This window comes from Neovison vison, chromosome 1 (assembly GCF_020171115.1).
Source record: "Neovison vison isolate M4711 chromosome 1, ASM_NN_V1, whole genome shotgun sequence".
In the NCBI taxonomy this organism is placed as follows: domain Eukaryota; kingdom Metazoa; phylum Chordata; class Mammalia; order Carnivora; family Mustelidae; genus Neogale; species Neogale vison.
The window spans coordinates 103334192-103348978 of NC_058091.1; the positions used below are offsets into that span (position 1 = coordinate 103334192).

General features: G+C 38.5%; 1 protein-coding gene across 2 annotated transcripts in view; it reads left to right on the top strand.

The window, feature by feature from the left end:
* Positions 1-14787, top strand: part of PRIM2 (DNA primase subunit 2) — a 381685-nt gene that overhangs the window by 231594 nt on the left and 135304 nt on the right. For both annotated transcript variants that reach the window (XM_044253579.1, XM_044253588.1), the window contains exon 8: positions 9715-9782. In XM_044253579.1, coding sequence (XP_044109514.1) covers positions 9715-9782 — 68 coding nt within the window. The remainder of the gene's footprint in view (positions 1-9714; positions 9783-14787) is intronic.

Here is a 14787-nt window from a genome sequence, read left to right on the forward strand (position 1 = left end):
ACTGCCCTAGTATCACTGGAAGAGAGTACTACTAGTCTGCCTCTTTGAGTAGAACAAGATTATATGAAGGGAAGGTCTAATGTGCTGATTACCCATCTTGGAATTCTTTTAAGGTGCAACTTTGATATTAGTGCATATTGTCATTCCTCTTGAGTTTTGTAAGGAAGCTGAAATGAGTGGTAGAGGGTAAAAACGCCAGAGAACAAAATTGAGCAATATTTTCCAAGTGAGCATTGTTTTCTTGTCATTTTTATGTGTTTTAATTTAGCCAGTGTTGGGTGAGTAGTTCAGAAAGAAGGGATTTATTATTTTTAAAATGAAGCCACCTTCTTGTTCTTCATTTTCAACTGATTGAGTCACCTTTGTTTTCCAAACGTCTCCTGACTCTTGAAGAACTATTTACCTTATTTACTTATGTAGTTCACCTGCTTCTGTGTTCTTGTGCCCTCCCTTCATGCCCTTTATTCGGAGGAGAAAATCATGAAAATTTCCCCCTTTTCTATGGTCCCCTTTAAAAATTCTGCTTCAGGGGCCCCTGGGTGGCTCAGTGGGTTAAAGCCTCTGCTTTCAGCTCAGGTCATGATCCCAGGGTCCTGGGTTTGAGCCCTGCATGGGGCTAACTGCTCAGCGGGGAGCCTGCTTCCCCTCCTCTCTCTCTGCCTGCCTCTCTGTCTATTTGTGATCTCTGTCAAATAAATAAATAAAATCTTAAAAAAAAAATTCTGCTTCAAACTAGTGACAGGATGACAACGGTCTCTTTTAGGATGTTAAGAGCAACAGTCAGCTTCACAACCAGGAGGCACAGTGCTTTCCTTATGGAACATTTTCTTTTAGAAATTGTAATTCATTTATTCCAGATGTTTAATGAAAGAGTTAAAGGAGCTGTTGGATATATTGTCTCTCTCTTTCCCCTCACGTCCCTCCCTCATAAATCTGTAATTGCTTAGAATCAGTGTTACAAACTTTTAAGTCTATTGGCAAAATCACTTATTTTTCTTATTTCTCCTGCTAAGGATAGCACATACCAGGCAGATATCTCTAATCTCCCATTCCGTATCTGGAGCAGATGTTGGCAGTCAGTACTATTCTCTTTCCTGGGTGCAGCTTGGAATGAACCCTCAACACTGTACTCCAATAACCTACTAGTGAATGACAGTTGGGAATCTCTGCTTTATGCATAATCCCTGGCCTTTTTTGCCAGTCCATGGTTTTACTTGTGGCTTATTTGCTGATAACACCTAAATTTCTATCTTTAGCACCATATCCTCTCCAGTGCCTAGATCCACATGCTCAGTTGCCTCTTGGGGATTCAGAAGCACCTCAAATTCAGCATGCCAGAATACGTGGTCTCCTTTCCTCTCCCCCAGCCTCCTCTTCCTGTGGCCACTCTGTTGCAGTTAATAGTACGATCCCCCTACCTGGATGTCTTCTATAACTTCTCCTGTTTTAGGTATAAAATCATGTAGAATATACCTCCTTCATGTCTCTCACATTCATGTCTTCCTTTTTATTGCCACTGTTTCTACCATAATTTGATTCTTCATCTTAGATCCCTGGATCCTCCACCTCCAAACCATTCCTCACACCGCTGGAAGATCAGTCAGCTCCCTTCCTTTCCTCTCTTGAACTGTTTCAAACACAGAGGTATGCAGAATAAAACAAATGTCCATGTGCTTACCTCCAGGATCATAATTCTAAAAATTACTCTTTCCAGGCTGATCTAATTTGAGTGGAAAGTCTAAGAAGAAAATATTTTTTGTATTTGCCTTACTCTTGAAAAGAGAACCAAGCATGCTTTATATATCTAGGTTTTCCATACTTGAGTAGATAATCCTCTAATTGCTATTTGAATTTAAAATTTTTTTGCAACTTCATGTGCTTTTGAGCTGGGAATGTTTTGAGACTCCTTTTCAAAGTAACTTACCTACAGTTAACAATATCTTGAAAACTGTAACATAGCACTTTCATTTTAGTAGTAATACATAAATGGCAAAGGATATTTTTTTACATCTAAGTGAGCCTTATTTGAATAGAATCCTATGTACACTATTACTTGCTTGTTTTCTATAAAGTTTTGAAGCAGTTGCAGTCTTACCAGTTTAAGTTTTTTTTTTTTTTAAATTTTAATTATTTATTTGACAGAGATCACAAGTAGGCAGAGGGGCAGGCAGAGAGAGAGGAAGGAAGCAGGCTCCCTGCCAAGCAGAGAGCCTGATGCGGGTCTCGATCCCTGGAACCTGGGATCATGACCTGATCCAAGGGCAGAGGCTTTAACCCACCAAGCCACCCAGGCACTCCCAGTTTAGGTGGTTTTTTCTTTTTTTTTTTTTTTAATGGGAGTTTACTGTAGAAGACTTTGAACTTTGATGCATGTTTTAAACTTTAACTAATGTTGGAAAAATAGATTTTAGTTCATATTTTTGCTTTATTTGTAGCTATCATTTAATGACCAAACCAAACAAAAAACTCCATGCAGAAAGACATAGATTAGAAGGAAGGAACTGTGTCATGATTACTCTTTTGGCAATGTCTGTGATAGTATATCCATAACTTGAGTTTTGGACTGGTGTTTTTGGGCTGCTTGTTTCCTTTCAACCAGGGAGCTGTAGTTTCAATCTCATTGAATGGTAGAACAGTGCTCCTCCTTTAAAGGGAGAACTTAAGATATGCCAGTCAGCTAGAAGTGAAAAGAGAAATGCTTGTGGCCCCTTTGGTTAATAGGTCATAATTACTTATGAAAAATTTAGACACACGGGCCCAAAAGGGTCAGTGTCTAGGGCAGACTTTTCTGAACCCATGCTTCCGTTGGAAACTTTTGAGTTAGGTGAACCTTTCATCTACTCTCTACAGTATTTATGGGGTGCCACATGTGCCACACCATATAGAGTTTTAAGCAGGGGGTGGAAAAATGGTCGTCAAGAGAGAAAGGTTTGTGCCCTGAGAGTTTCTGTTCTTTGGGGAGAGGAAGACAGACACACGTAAGCAAAGTAATAAGGTAATTTCACATAGTGATGACTGTTGTGAGTTGCCTAACAGAATACCTGCAGAGAGGGTACTGCTTTACCAAGAGTGATTAGGGAAGGCCTCTGGGAGGGTGTTACATTTGAGCCAAATTGCAGATGATATGAAGGAAACTTGAATGCAAAATTTGGGAGTCTTCAAGACCCAAAGTCCACAGGTTTGTGCATCTTGAAGAGCACTGTCCTGTTCTGAAAAGTGAAGGAAATTAGAGGAGACAGACTCACACTGGGATCAGGCAAAGGTCTCTGACTGGTTTACACACAAAGTATGGTTTGCTTTGAATTGTAATGTGGCAGTATATTGTGTGGGTCCTCATCTCAGGTGCTAGCACAGGCTCTGTGTGTGGGCAGTAGCCAGCTGCTTGTGGTCTGAAGAACCTCGTCTCCTCAGGAGGAGAGTGTCAGGGTTGGACCACATACTGCCAGACTTTCTCTTGTGTTTTGTACCTTTGAATTAATGCTATATTTATTGGCATTAGAAGGAGAATTATTAGATGGCAAAGTGCCTTATCATTTTTTTGTAGTTAAAAATAGGGCAAAATGCAAGATATACTCAATGATACTGATCATTAAAATGAGATTTATTTAAGACTCTATTATGTTATACTTGTCTAAAAAACCACACAAACCTTGCATTAGTTAATTCATTTTGCTAGATATATTCTTAATAATGAAAGGACGTCCTAAAAGCTCACCCCCAACCTCTCAACAATAATAAGAAATAAACTGTATGTTATGCCAACTTTTATTATGGTTCCCATGAAACAGCCCTAACTCAAGCAACCCATTTAGTCTTCATGATATAAACTGTGATAGATCTTCTTTCCCTTTCATTCTTACGTGTCAAGGATGCTGCTGTATTTTTTATTAAAAACAACAAGCAAAACACATTTAAACTAGACAGTTACTCATTTCATGTTATAGAGGAAAGTTTTTTAATGCTGAAAATCCTGTTATGATAGTGTATTGCTTTTTTGTAAGGCTGACAGTTGTGATTTAGTTTTGATTTAGATTTAGTTTTTGCTCAAAGTATGAGTTTGAAAAGCTTTGAAATATATATATGTACTTTTATTTTCATCAACTAGTGGTATTATACACTTGCAAGTTTTAGGGTTTGTCACACATTAATATTTATTAAATACCTGTCCTGCCAGTGGTAGGGATGCAGGCCCCTCATGGTCCGGTAAGTGTAGTAGTAGCTACTTGGCTCAGACAGGAATTTCAGAAGAAATGACAGAGCCAGCAGTCCCTAAAATGAGGTTGATGTTCTTTTAGCAAAAGGTCAGCAGATGGCTTTAAAGAGCTTTAGAATAGCTTTATAATCTCATCTACTTACCATGAAGAGATACATGTTCTTTTTGAAAAGCTAATTGTCTTAAAAGTTGAAAGCAAAACCTTTGGAAAACTCAAAATCTTCCTCAAAGTAATTTTACATAGGCATTGACCAATTGAGGAATTTTTCTCATCAGTGATTAAGAAGTGAAAATAAATTATAGGGAATGGGAAGGGGTGAGGCAGGAATCAAATCATTGAACGTATGTGTTCCAGAAACTGGAGCTATCACAAATTTCTACCTGATATGCTTCTGTTATGTCGTGTGGAGTTGGCAGAAGCTGGACACAGGCATATCTTGTTTTATTGTGCTTTGCAGATACTGTGGTGGTTTTTTTAAAAATAAAAACAAATTGAAGGTTTGTGGAAACCCTGTATCCAGCATCTATTGGTACCATTTTTTCCCGGTAACATTAGTTCACTTTGTTTCTCTGTCACCTTTTGGTAATTCACATAATATTTCAAAAATTTTCACTATTACTACATTTATTATAGTGACCTGTGATCATTGATATTTGATTTTACTATTGTAATTGTTTTGCGGAACCACAAACTGTGCCCATGGAAGACAGCGAACTTCATTGATAAATGTTTTCTGCGTTTGACCAACTGTTTGACCAACCAGTCATTCCCCTGTGTTTTCTCCCCTTGGGCCTCCCTGTTTGCCAAGACCCAACAATACTAAAGTGAGGCCAATTATTAATTCTACAGTGGTCTCTAAGTGCTCAGATGAAAGGAAGATTCACTTGTCTCTCACTTTAGTATATGTGCTGCCGAAGCGAGCACTTGTCTCTCACTTTAAAGAAATGATGAAGCTTTGTGAGGGAAGCGTGTTAAAATCCAAGGTGGGCCTAAAGCTAGGCCTCTTGTGCCAGACAACCAGCTTGTGAAGGCAAAGGAAAAGTTCTTGAAGGAAATTAAGGTGCTACTCCAGTGAGCACGTGAATGATAGGAAAGCCTTAATGCTGTATGGAGAAAGTTTTCATGATCCTGGATAGAAGATCAAATCAGCCTTAACATTCCCTGAAGCCAAAGCTAATCCAGAACAAAGCTCTAACTCTTCAGTTCTCTGAAGGCTGAGACAGGTGTGGAAGCTAGAGAACAGTTTGAAGCTGGCAGAGGTTGGTTTGCGAGGTGTAAGGAAAGAAGCCATCTCCATAACATGAAAGTACAAGGCGAAGGTACATGGAAGTACAAGGTGAAGCAGCAGGTGCCGATGGAGAAGCTGCAGCAGGTTACCTAGAGGCTCTAGCTGAGAGAATTCCTGAAGGTGCTGCACTAAACATCAGATTTTCAGTGTGGATGAAACAGCCTTGTAGCGAAGAAGGTGCCATTATAGGATATTCATAGCTAAAGAGGAGAAGTCAGTGCTAGGCCTCAAAGCTTCCAAGGACAGTCTGACTCTCTTGTTAGGGGCTAATGAAGCTGGTGGCTTGAAGTTGAAGCCAGTGTTGTTTATCATTTTGAAAATCCTGGGACCCTTCAGGATTATGCTACATGTACTCTGCCTGTGCTTTATAAATGGAGCAACAAAACCCGGATGACAGCACATGTGTATGTGGCATGGTTTACTGAGTATTTTAAGCCATTGTTGAGACCTTGTGCTCTGAAAAAAAGATGCCTTTCAAAATATTGCTGCTCATTGACAACGTTCCCAGACACCCAGGAGCTCGGATGGAGATGTACAACAAGATTAATGTTTTCATGCCTGCTAAAACAATATCTCTCCTGCAGTCCATGGATCAAGGAGTAACTTGAAACTTTCAAGGCTTACTTAAGAAATACATTTTGTGGGACGCCTGGGTTGGCTCAGTTGGTTAAGCAGCTGCCGCTCAGGTCATGATCCCTGCGTCCTGGGATTGAGTCCCACATCGGGCTTATTGCTCTACAGGGAGCCTGCTTCTCCCTCTGACTCTGCCTGTGCTTACTCTCTCTCTCTCTGACAAATAAATAAATAAAATCTTAAAAAAAAAAAAAAAGGAAATACATTTTGTAAAATTGTGCTGCTGTACATAGTGATTCCTCTGATGGATCTGGGAAAGTAAATTGAAAACCTTCTGGACAGGATTCACCATTCCAAACGGCATTAAGAACATTTGTAATTCATGGAAAGAGGTCAGAATATCAACTTTAATAGGGGTTTGGGGAAAGCTGATTCTAGCCCACTTGGAGGACTTTAAGGGGTTTAAGACTTCATGGAAGAAGTAAGTGTAGATATGGTGGCAACAGCAAGAGAACTAGAACTAGAAGTGGAGCCTGAAGATGTGACTGAATTACTATAGTCTCATGATAAAACTTGAACAAATGAGGAGTTGCTTCTGATGAATGAACGTAGAAAGTGATTTCTTGAGATGGAATATACTCCTGGTAAAGATGGTGGGAAGAAGGATGCCTGGGTGGCTCAGATGGTTGGGTGTCTGCCTTCGGCTCGGGTCATGATCCCAGCATCTGGGGATCAAGCCCCGCATCAGGCTCCCTGCTCGGCAGGGGAGTCTGCTCCCCCACCCCCTGACTGTCTGCTCTGCTTGTGCTCTCTCACTCTCTCTGTCAGATAAATAAAATCCCTTAGGGGAAAAAAAAAGATGATGGGAAGATTGTTGAAAGGACAGCAAAGGATTTAGAGCATGACATAAACTTAGTTGAGGAAGCAGTGGCAGGGTTTGAGAAGTTTCGCTCCCATTTTGACAGAACTTCTACTGTGGGTACAGTTTTTTCAAACAGCATCTTATAGTACAGAGGAATAGTTTCTGAAAGGAAGAGTTAATCAATGTGGCACATTTCTGTTTTGTTTTGTTATAAGAAATTGCCACAACCACCTAATACTGCTCTGGATCAGACAGCCACCATCAACACTGAGGTAGGACCCTCCATTGACAAAATTGTGACTTACTGAACACTCAGGATAGTTAGTATTTTTTTTTTTTTAGCAGTAAAGTATTTTTAAATTAAGTATATACATTTTTTAAGACATAATGCCATCGCATACTTAATTGACTAGAGTAGAGTGTAAACGTAACTTCCATGTGCACTAGGAAACCAAAAATTTATTTGACTTGTTTTGTGGTATTTGCTTAGTTATGGTAGTTGGAAGTGAACTTGCACTATGTTTGCAGTGTGCCTGTAGTCAGTCCCACTCAACCTATGCCCAGTGTTTCAGCAATGGGGCCTAAAAGAATATTTTAGGAGAAAGTCTAGTGAAAGAGCAGATGTAATGACTTCAGCCTGAGAGTCTAAGGGAATTATTAAATAATTTTAGTTAGGGGTATGGTTAACTTTCATTTTGAAAATTTCAGTCTGGCCTTGGTGTGGAGAATAATTTAGGGAAGAGGCAAGAGTGGAGGCAGAAACAGCTGTGAGTGGAGATGTATTAAGAAATGTATTGAGATGTATTAAGAAATGTATTAAGATGTTTAAGAAAAAGGAAATGAAGGCTAAGATTAAGATAGCGTTGAGATGGGGCACCTGGGTGGCTCAGTCAGTTGATCACCCACTCTTGGTTTCAGCTCAGGTCATGATCTCAGTGTTGTGAGATAGAGCCTCCTTTGGGCTCCGTGCTCAGCGGGGAGTCTCCTTCCCCCTCCCTCTCCCTCTGCCCCTTCCCTTCCTTTTGCTCTCTCTCAAATAAATAAATTATTATAAATCTTTTCTTTAAAGGTAGAATTGAGTTGAGAAATATTTTCTGTGTGGAATGAACAGACATTTAGAAATATATTACTGTTAACTGAGGTGTTTTTGTTTGTTTGCCTTCATTTAGAAAAAGACAGTTTGATTAGAAAGTATGCTATATAGATTGACAGAAGTAACTGAAAAAGCCTGATCTGTGTGCTCCATCTGTTTTCAGAAAATTGACTTTTGAAATATCTTGATAAATTTTCTTTTTAGAGCATAACTTCACTTTTGAGCCATGACATCCCTTAAATGACATTTTGTTAAGGGACTTGACATTAGCAGATATAGGGTATATTAAAGTTTTAAAGTGTTTTGTTTATAAAACCTTGATAGCATTTTATATGTCATGAAGTACTGGATTGGACATTTCTTAGATACTGTGAGTCTTTTGGCTGTGCTAAAATTGCAGCAGACTAATTGTCTCACTTTTTAAAAAATTAGTAACTGTTGACTTGTGTTAACTTTAGCTCCAAAGTGGGAATGTCTCTCCATTATTATTACTTAGACATAATTTAATTAAAATGACTTCATATATGGCATTTTGGTCAACATTTTTCCCCCACAAATTTGGTATATATTAGATGTGTTAAAAGTGATAGTTTCATTTTACTTGCATAATACTGAAAATTAGGTGATATGAATTAAATGTCTTTTTTGTTTTTAGAACATTTTAATTAATGTATGAAATAGTTAGAAAGGATACCCTATATAAAACCAAAGGATGTCTTTCAGTTTGTTGTTCGCCTTAAGAAAGATTCTCTTTTGCAAGTTTTCAAATAATTTATGGGTACATTTCAAGAACTATTATGACATAATTGAATCCAGAAGAAATCTTTTATTTTTGTTTTGGTGTTTTATTAAGGTTACTTCAAGCTATCTGATTGCTTTGGATGAATGTTTTTAATTTGGGGGGGTTAAATTGTTATAGGATAAGAGAGCTTTATCTTAAGTACAGAGAGAAAAGTAAGAGATACATAGAGTTATCACTAATACTATTGCAATAAAGTGAGGCAAAGTCTCACATTTTCATGATACACTGTCAGCTCGAGCTATATAATATTTAAGAACAAGGCTTTGACTCTTACGTTCTCTCTTCTAGATCAGTTTGGGGTCATATGTCAATATTAAATACTTCTAGTTGCTTTTGTATATTTAAAAGATATTTTTGGTTTCCTAGAGTAATGTCAAAATGAAGGAATGCATGGTTGTGTGTGTGTGTGTGTGTGTGTGTGTGACCAATTCTGCATATAATCAATTTCACAGTGGCTTAGCTATAAATGGAGGTCTCCCCAGTTTCTTCATCATTCCAGAATTCAGTGGTACAAGGTTGGTTGCTATAAATTTAGGAGTTTTTCCATTTTTATATACGAAGATAATGTTTTTATGTCATAAAGTTTTCTCATGAACTCATGAAAAGATATTCTCAGGATATCCTCCTCTTATTCTTTGCTTTACCTCCTTTTTCTTCTAAGCTCAGTGGCATATCTTGCAAAACTTAGGGCCATATAGTTAGCTTTACTCATAGAACAAGTCTGCTTTCTATACAATTCTTCAGTTTAAACAAGAAAAGAATGTACTTACATTTTAAGTACTCCCTCTCTTTCAGCTCCCAGTCCCCATTTTACATTTAGTGTTCAGATATGTTCAGTATTTGGTCTTTGCTGTTTTTACTAACCCAATTCTCTGCTTTTAGTTAACAGCCAGGTCCTTGCCTGCTGTGCAGTCGGATGAGAGACTTCAGCCTCTACTTAACCACCTCAGGTAATATGAAGGCACACCCTGGTTATGCTTACTATTTTTAAGTGCATTAAAGTGGGTAAAGTACATTAAATGATTAAAACCTCTTCCGTTACTAAAAACTTAACAGTTTTTTCCTTGCTTTAATTCTGTGATGTAAGCTGAAGTTCTTAATATACTTGCTGCCCTTGATTTCAGGGTACTGTTGGAAGGATTTTTTAATTCAATCAGAGTGTGTAAAACTAGTTGGTAAATTTACATTAAAATGAACAGAGGTGACTGCCAAAAGATCTCAAAGGAATGAGCTATTTAAATGCAGAGCATACCTTTGAGACCCCCCCAACATGTTATTGGGGGCAGATGAAATGGGTGGGATTTGTTTTCTAATTAACAAAATATTATTATTATTATTATTATTTTAAAGATTTTATTTATTTATTTGACAGAGAGAAATCACAAGTAGACGGAGAGGCAGGCAGAGAGAGAGAGAGAGGGAAGCAGGCTCCCTGCTGAGCAGAGAGCCCGATGCGGGACTCGATCCCAGGACCCCGAGACCATGACCTGAGCCGAAAGCAGCGGCTTAACCCACTGAGCCACCCAGGCGCCCTAACAAAATATCATTATATTCTCATTATTTTAAAAAAAAACCCAAACTTTACAAGTACAGGAAGGGGAGGAAAAGGAAAAAACCCATCATTACTACTCAGAAGTAGTATTTCTTCCATCTGTGCTGTTTTAAAAACCTAGTGTTGAAATTGCACTTTTTAAAGTGCAATTTTTTTTTTTTAAAAGTTGCTGGTTTTTCATTTTAAAATGAACTTTTTTTTTCTGTTATTAGCATCTCTTCAAAAACATTATTTTTAGTAACTGCGTGGTATTTTCTTGTTTGGCTGTATTGTAATGTTTTCATTTCCTTTTGGGGGCATTTACACCATTTCCAATTTTTCATTAGTATGAAAAATGTCACAGGTTAATCTTTATCTGTATTTTTGATCATTTTTCTTAGCATAGATTTTCGGAGGGGCAATTACTTTGTCAAAGCAAGTGAGCCATTTTAAAGATTTAAGTATATGTGTTTCTTTTTCAAAAACCTTATTCTACTTATAGTTTTAGATTATATAAAATTGCCCACAAGATTGTCACTGTACCCTGAACAAGATATAGGACAGCTAAAATGGTTGCTAATTTAATAGTTAATCATGGAGATACCATTGCAATCAAATACATTTAATATTGATTATTCTTAAGACTGATTTCAAAACATTTTATTATCCATTTTCATTTTGGAGTGGGATTAACTATTTGTATATTTGTTCATTTATTGATAGCATCTCCTGATTTCATTTGATATTATATACTTTAGATGTAAAGGATAGTAATTCAGAGTTGTATTTGTTGCTACATTTTTTTTTCTGAAAGTTTTTGATTATGTTACATTATCCAACATACATTTACAGGTTTTATGTAGGCAGACACCAGTAGTGTTTTCCTTTATGGATTCTTTTTATTCTTTTATTTTTTTTTAGTATGTCCAAGAGACCTAAATATAGAGGGACAAAATTCTTATTATATGGCTGTATGTCGCTGTGCTGTTTTAGATTCTGTTGCATTCCCATATTGATAGCACATGCTTCCCTTCCATTGGGTAGAAACAAACCATGTCTTGAATTATAAAATAAGTTTGAGGGCCAATTTCCTGGTACTTGCACTGGTTACCAAAATTGCTAGTTCTTTTTAATTAACCTGTTTTGAGAGAGGTTTGTTCTTGAATTTAATGCCAATAAGCTATTGATTAGTAGCTTAATCCACTTCTGTTCTAATCAGTTTTGTATGTGACTCCTTCTGATGAGGGAGCAGGAGGCTGGCTGAAGACAGAGCAAGAGCTAGCGCCTCGCACCCCCCTCTCTGTAATTATTCTCCGTAATATGTGGCATTCCTCAGGCACCCCTGACTGCCATAAAACGATAAATAGTTAACTTGCAGAGATCACAATCCTGCAGGACAGGAATCTCCCTTGCTCTACAGATGTCCTAGAGATCTATAAACAGGGAGGTTACCTTATCAATAGCACAAATTTCCAGAGGCAAATAACTCTCAGTTCCTCAAGCCCTAATGTCTCCCTCCCCATCATAAATGAAACTGGAGGAGGCTGAGGTAGAAGGGAATGTAAATGATAGCAGGATCATAACACCCCACCAAGACTCTATCTTGATGTTAATGGCTGACTTAAGACGACATTGATCAAGCCACAAGGGCAAGGCCTTCTCCCAGCACCTTGTAGTCCCTCTTTAACATATGAAAACTCCGTTGAAACCTCCCATCCCTTCACCACCCCTCCCCCAACCACAAGGTATATAACCTGCCATCCCTCAAAACCCGGAGCAGCAGCTCTTTCTGCCCACGGGTCCTGTCTCCGTGCTTTAATAAACCCACCATTTTGCACCAAAGATGTCTCAAGAATTCTTTCTTGATCTTCGGCTCCAGACCTCAGCCCACCGAACCTCACCTGATTCTAGAACTTCATCACTTCTACCCTTCCTCCTTTCCTTCCTCCTTTCTTCCTTTGTGAATCCAGTCAGCAACCCTGAATCACTCTGGTTTATTCCATCCTGATCTCTGTGTGTCTCTTCACAGCCTACGGATCTCTGTTTGTCTTTTCACAGCCTTCTTCTCTTTCAAGGTTTTACTCCCATTTCCCTTTTGGCTTCTTCTAAGGACAAAAGGCAGATTGTTCAAATCAAAAGCAAAGCTTAAGAAGTAAAAGAAAAAAAAATGAAATACTTTTAGTAAATCCAAGTAGTACATATTGGGAAATTAAGCTGTTGTCATATTTGACATATTTGTGTTATGTATAAATGTGTATATATGTTAATGTCTTTGGGATTTACCTTTGCACAGAACTCAGACAAAATTCATTGAGAATGAAAGGAGACTAGGATCCTGTCACTGTATCAGACAGCACAAGAGTATGGCTTTACAAGACTTCTTTCTCAATTTTTTTTTTTAAAGATTTTATTTATTTATTTGACAAGAAAGAAGGAAAGAGAGCACAAGCAGGAGGAGCGGAAGACAGAGGGAGAAGCAGAAGCAGTCTCCCCGTGGAGCAGGGAGCCTGATGCAGGGCTCCACAGTAGGACCCTGGGATCACGACCTGAGCTAAAGACAGATCCTTAACTGACAGAGCCACCCGAGCGCCCCTCAATTTTTATTTGTTCGGAATCTAAGTTGCTTATTTGTCAGGATTGGAATATTGAAAATATTTTTCCTCCTCCCTTCTCCCTGTCCTGTCTCTTTTTTTCTGTCTCTCTTACCACTTCTCTATAGTGACTTTTCCTTCCCAGACAGACAGTTCTTAACCTCTGAATAATTGTTTTGTTGTTAAAGTGGTCCAGACTGACATTTCATTGGCTTGAGTAGCATAAACACTGTATGTGATTTTTAAGCTTCCTAGAGAACTGTTACTGAGTTATGTTTAAGTCACTTTCCCAGTCTCTCCTCTCCTGCTGGTTTTGTCTCCTGAGTGTCTGTATTGCTATTGTAACTTCTTATGTATTCTCCTTGTTGGCTTCTTTGCACTCTCGGAAATATTTCACATTATTGCCAGAGTGATTCTATTATCCCTTGGCTTAAAATCATTCTCTGTCTTCCCAGTTTCATTCCAGGTGAAGTCTGAACTTCTTAGCCTGGCTTATGAAGTCCTTCTGGAAGGTGTTGTACTGTCTCTTTGGACTCTTCTTTTAGTACTGTCCCCAACTTCTAGTGCAACCAAATGCCTTGAAGTTCTTCTCTTTTTCTTTTTTTTTTTAAAAGATTTTATTTATTTATTTGACACACAGAGAGAGAAATCTCAAGTAGGCAGAGCAGCAGGCAGAGAGAGAGGGGGAAAAAGGCTCCTTGCTGAGCAGAGAGCCCAATGTGGGGCTCAATCCCAGGACCCTGAGATCGGGACCTGAGCTGAAGGCAGAGGCTTAATCCACTGAGCTACCCAGGTGTCCTGCCTTGAAGTTCTTCTAATACAACTTGCTGTTGTTGATATCTGTGCCCTTGAAAATATTTTTTCTTCTGCCTGGAATGTTCTCCCATTCCTCCATTTCTATAATTTGCCTAACTTTTACTTGTCCCTTAAGACTTAGCCCATATTACTTCATCTGGTAAGTTTTCCCTGACTGTTTAGTTTGCAGTGGGCCCACTTCCCCTGAGTCTGAATATGATGTGGTATTTATTTATTGTTTTTTTTCATTCACTTATTTATTTATTGGACAAAGATCACAAGTAGGCAGAGAGGCAAAGGGTTGGGGGGAGCAGGGTTCCTGCTGAGCAGAGAGCCTGATGTGGGACTCGATCCCAGGACCCTGGGATCATGACCTGAGCCGAAGGCTGAGGCTTTAACCCGCTGAGCCACCCAGGCACTCCTGAATCTGATGTTTTTTATATGTGTTTCCACAATACCCCCATGGCTACTTATGTATTACAGAACACATAATGTGGTTATCCTTTGTTTACTTTCTGATGACTCCATTATAATATGGGCTGCTTATTAGCTTGTAAAGTGGCTTTCATATTTGTATTTCCAGTGCTGGGACAGTATCTGGCACATGTTAGGTATTCATTACGTGTTTTGTCAAATGAATGAGTGCATGTTACAACAATGACATTTTGTTATTTTTATTTTTCCTGCATGATGTTTTTGTAATTTATAAGTCATATGCCCTTTTTTTGGGGGGGGTATTCTTGATTCAGAAGATAGAAGCCTACATAGCTGAATTTCACCTCTAGTTAATGCTTGATTCTGTGCAAAATAATGGGTTCTTTTTCTTCCACCTCAGTATGGTAATTGTCAGCTAGAATTTAGGTTAACCACTGACATATCTCTTCAAGTCCTTGAAACTTGCACAAACTGTACATTCGTTTAGGGCTTTCTCTGTGGAGTTCACTCTGGACTGGTTGCTAGGCAACCAGGGCTAGATGCTACATGTAATAGGCACCAACTGATGTTCCTTTTTTATTATTATTAAATGAAATAGCTTCT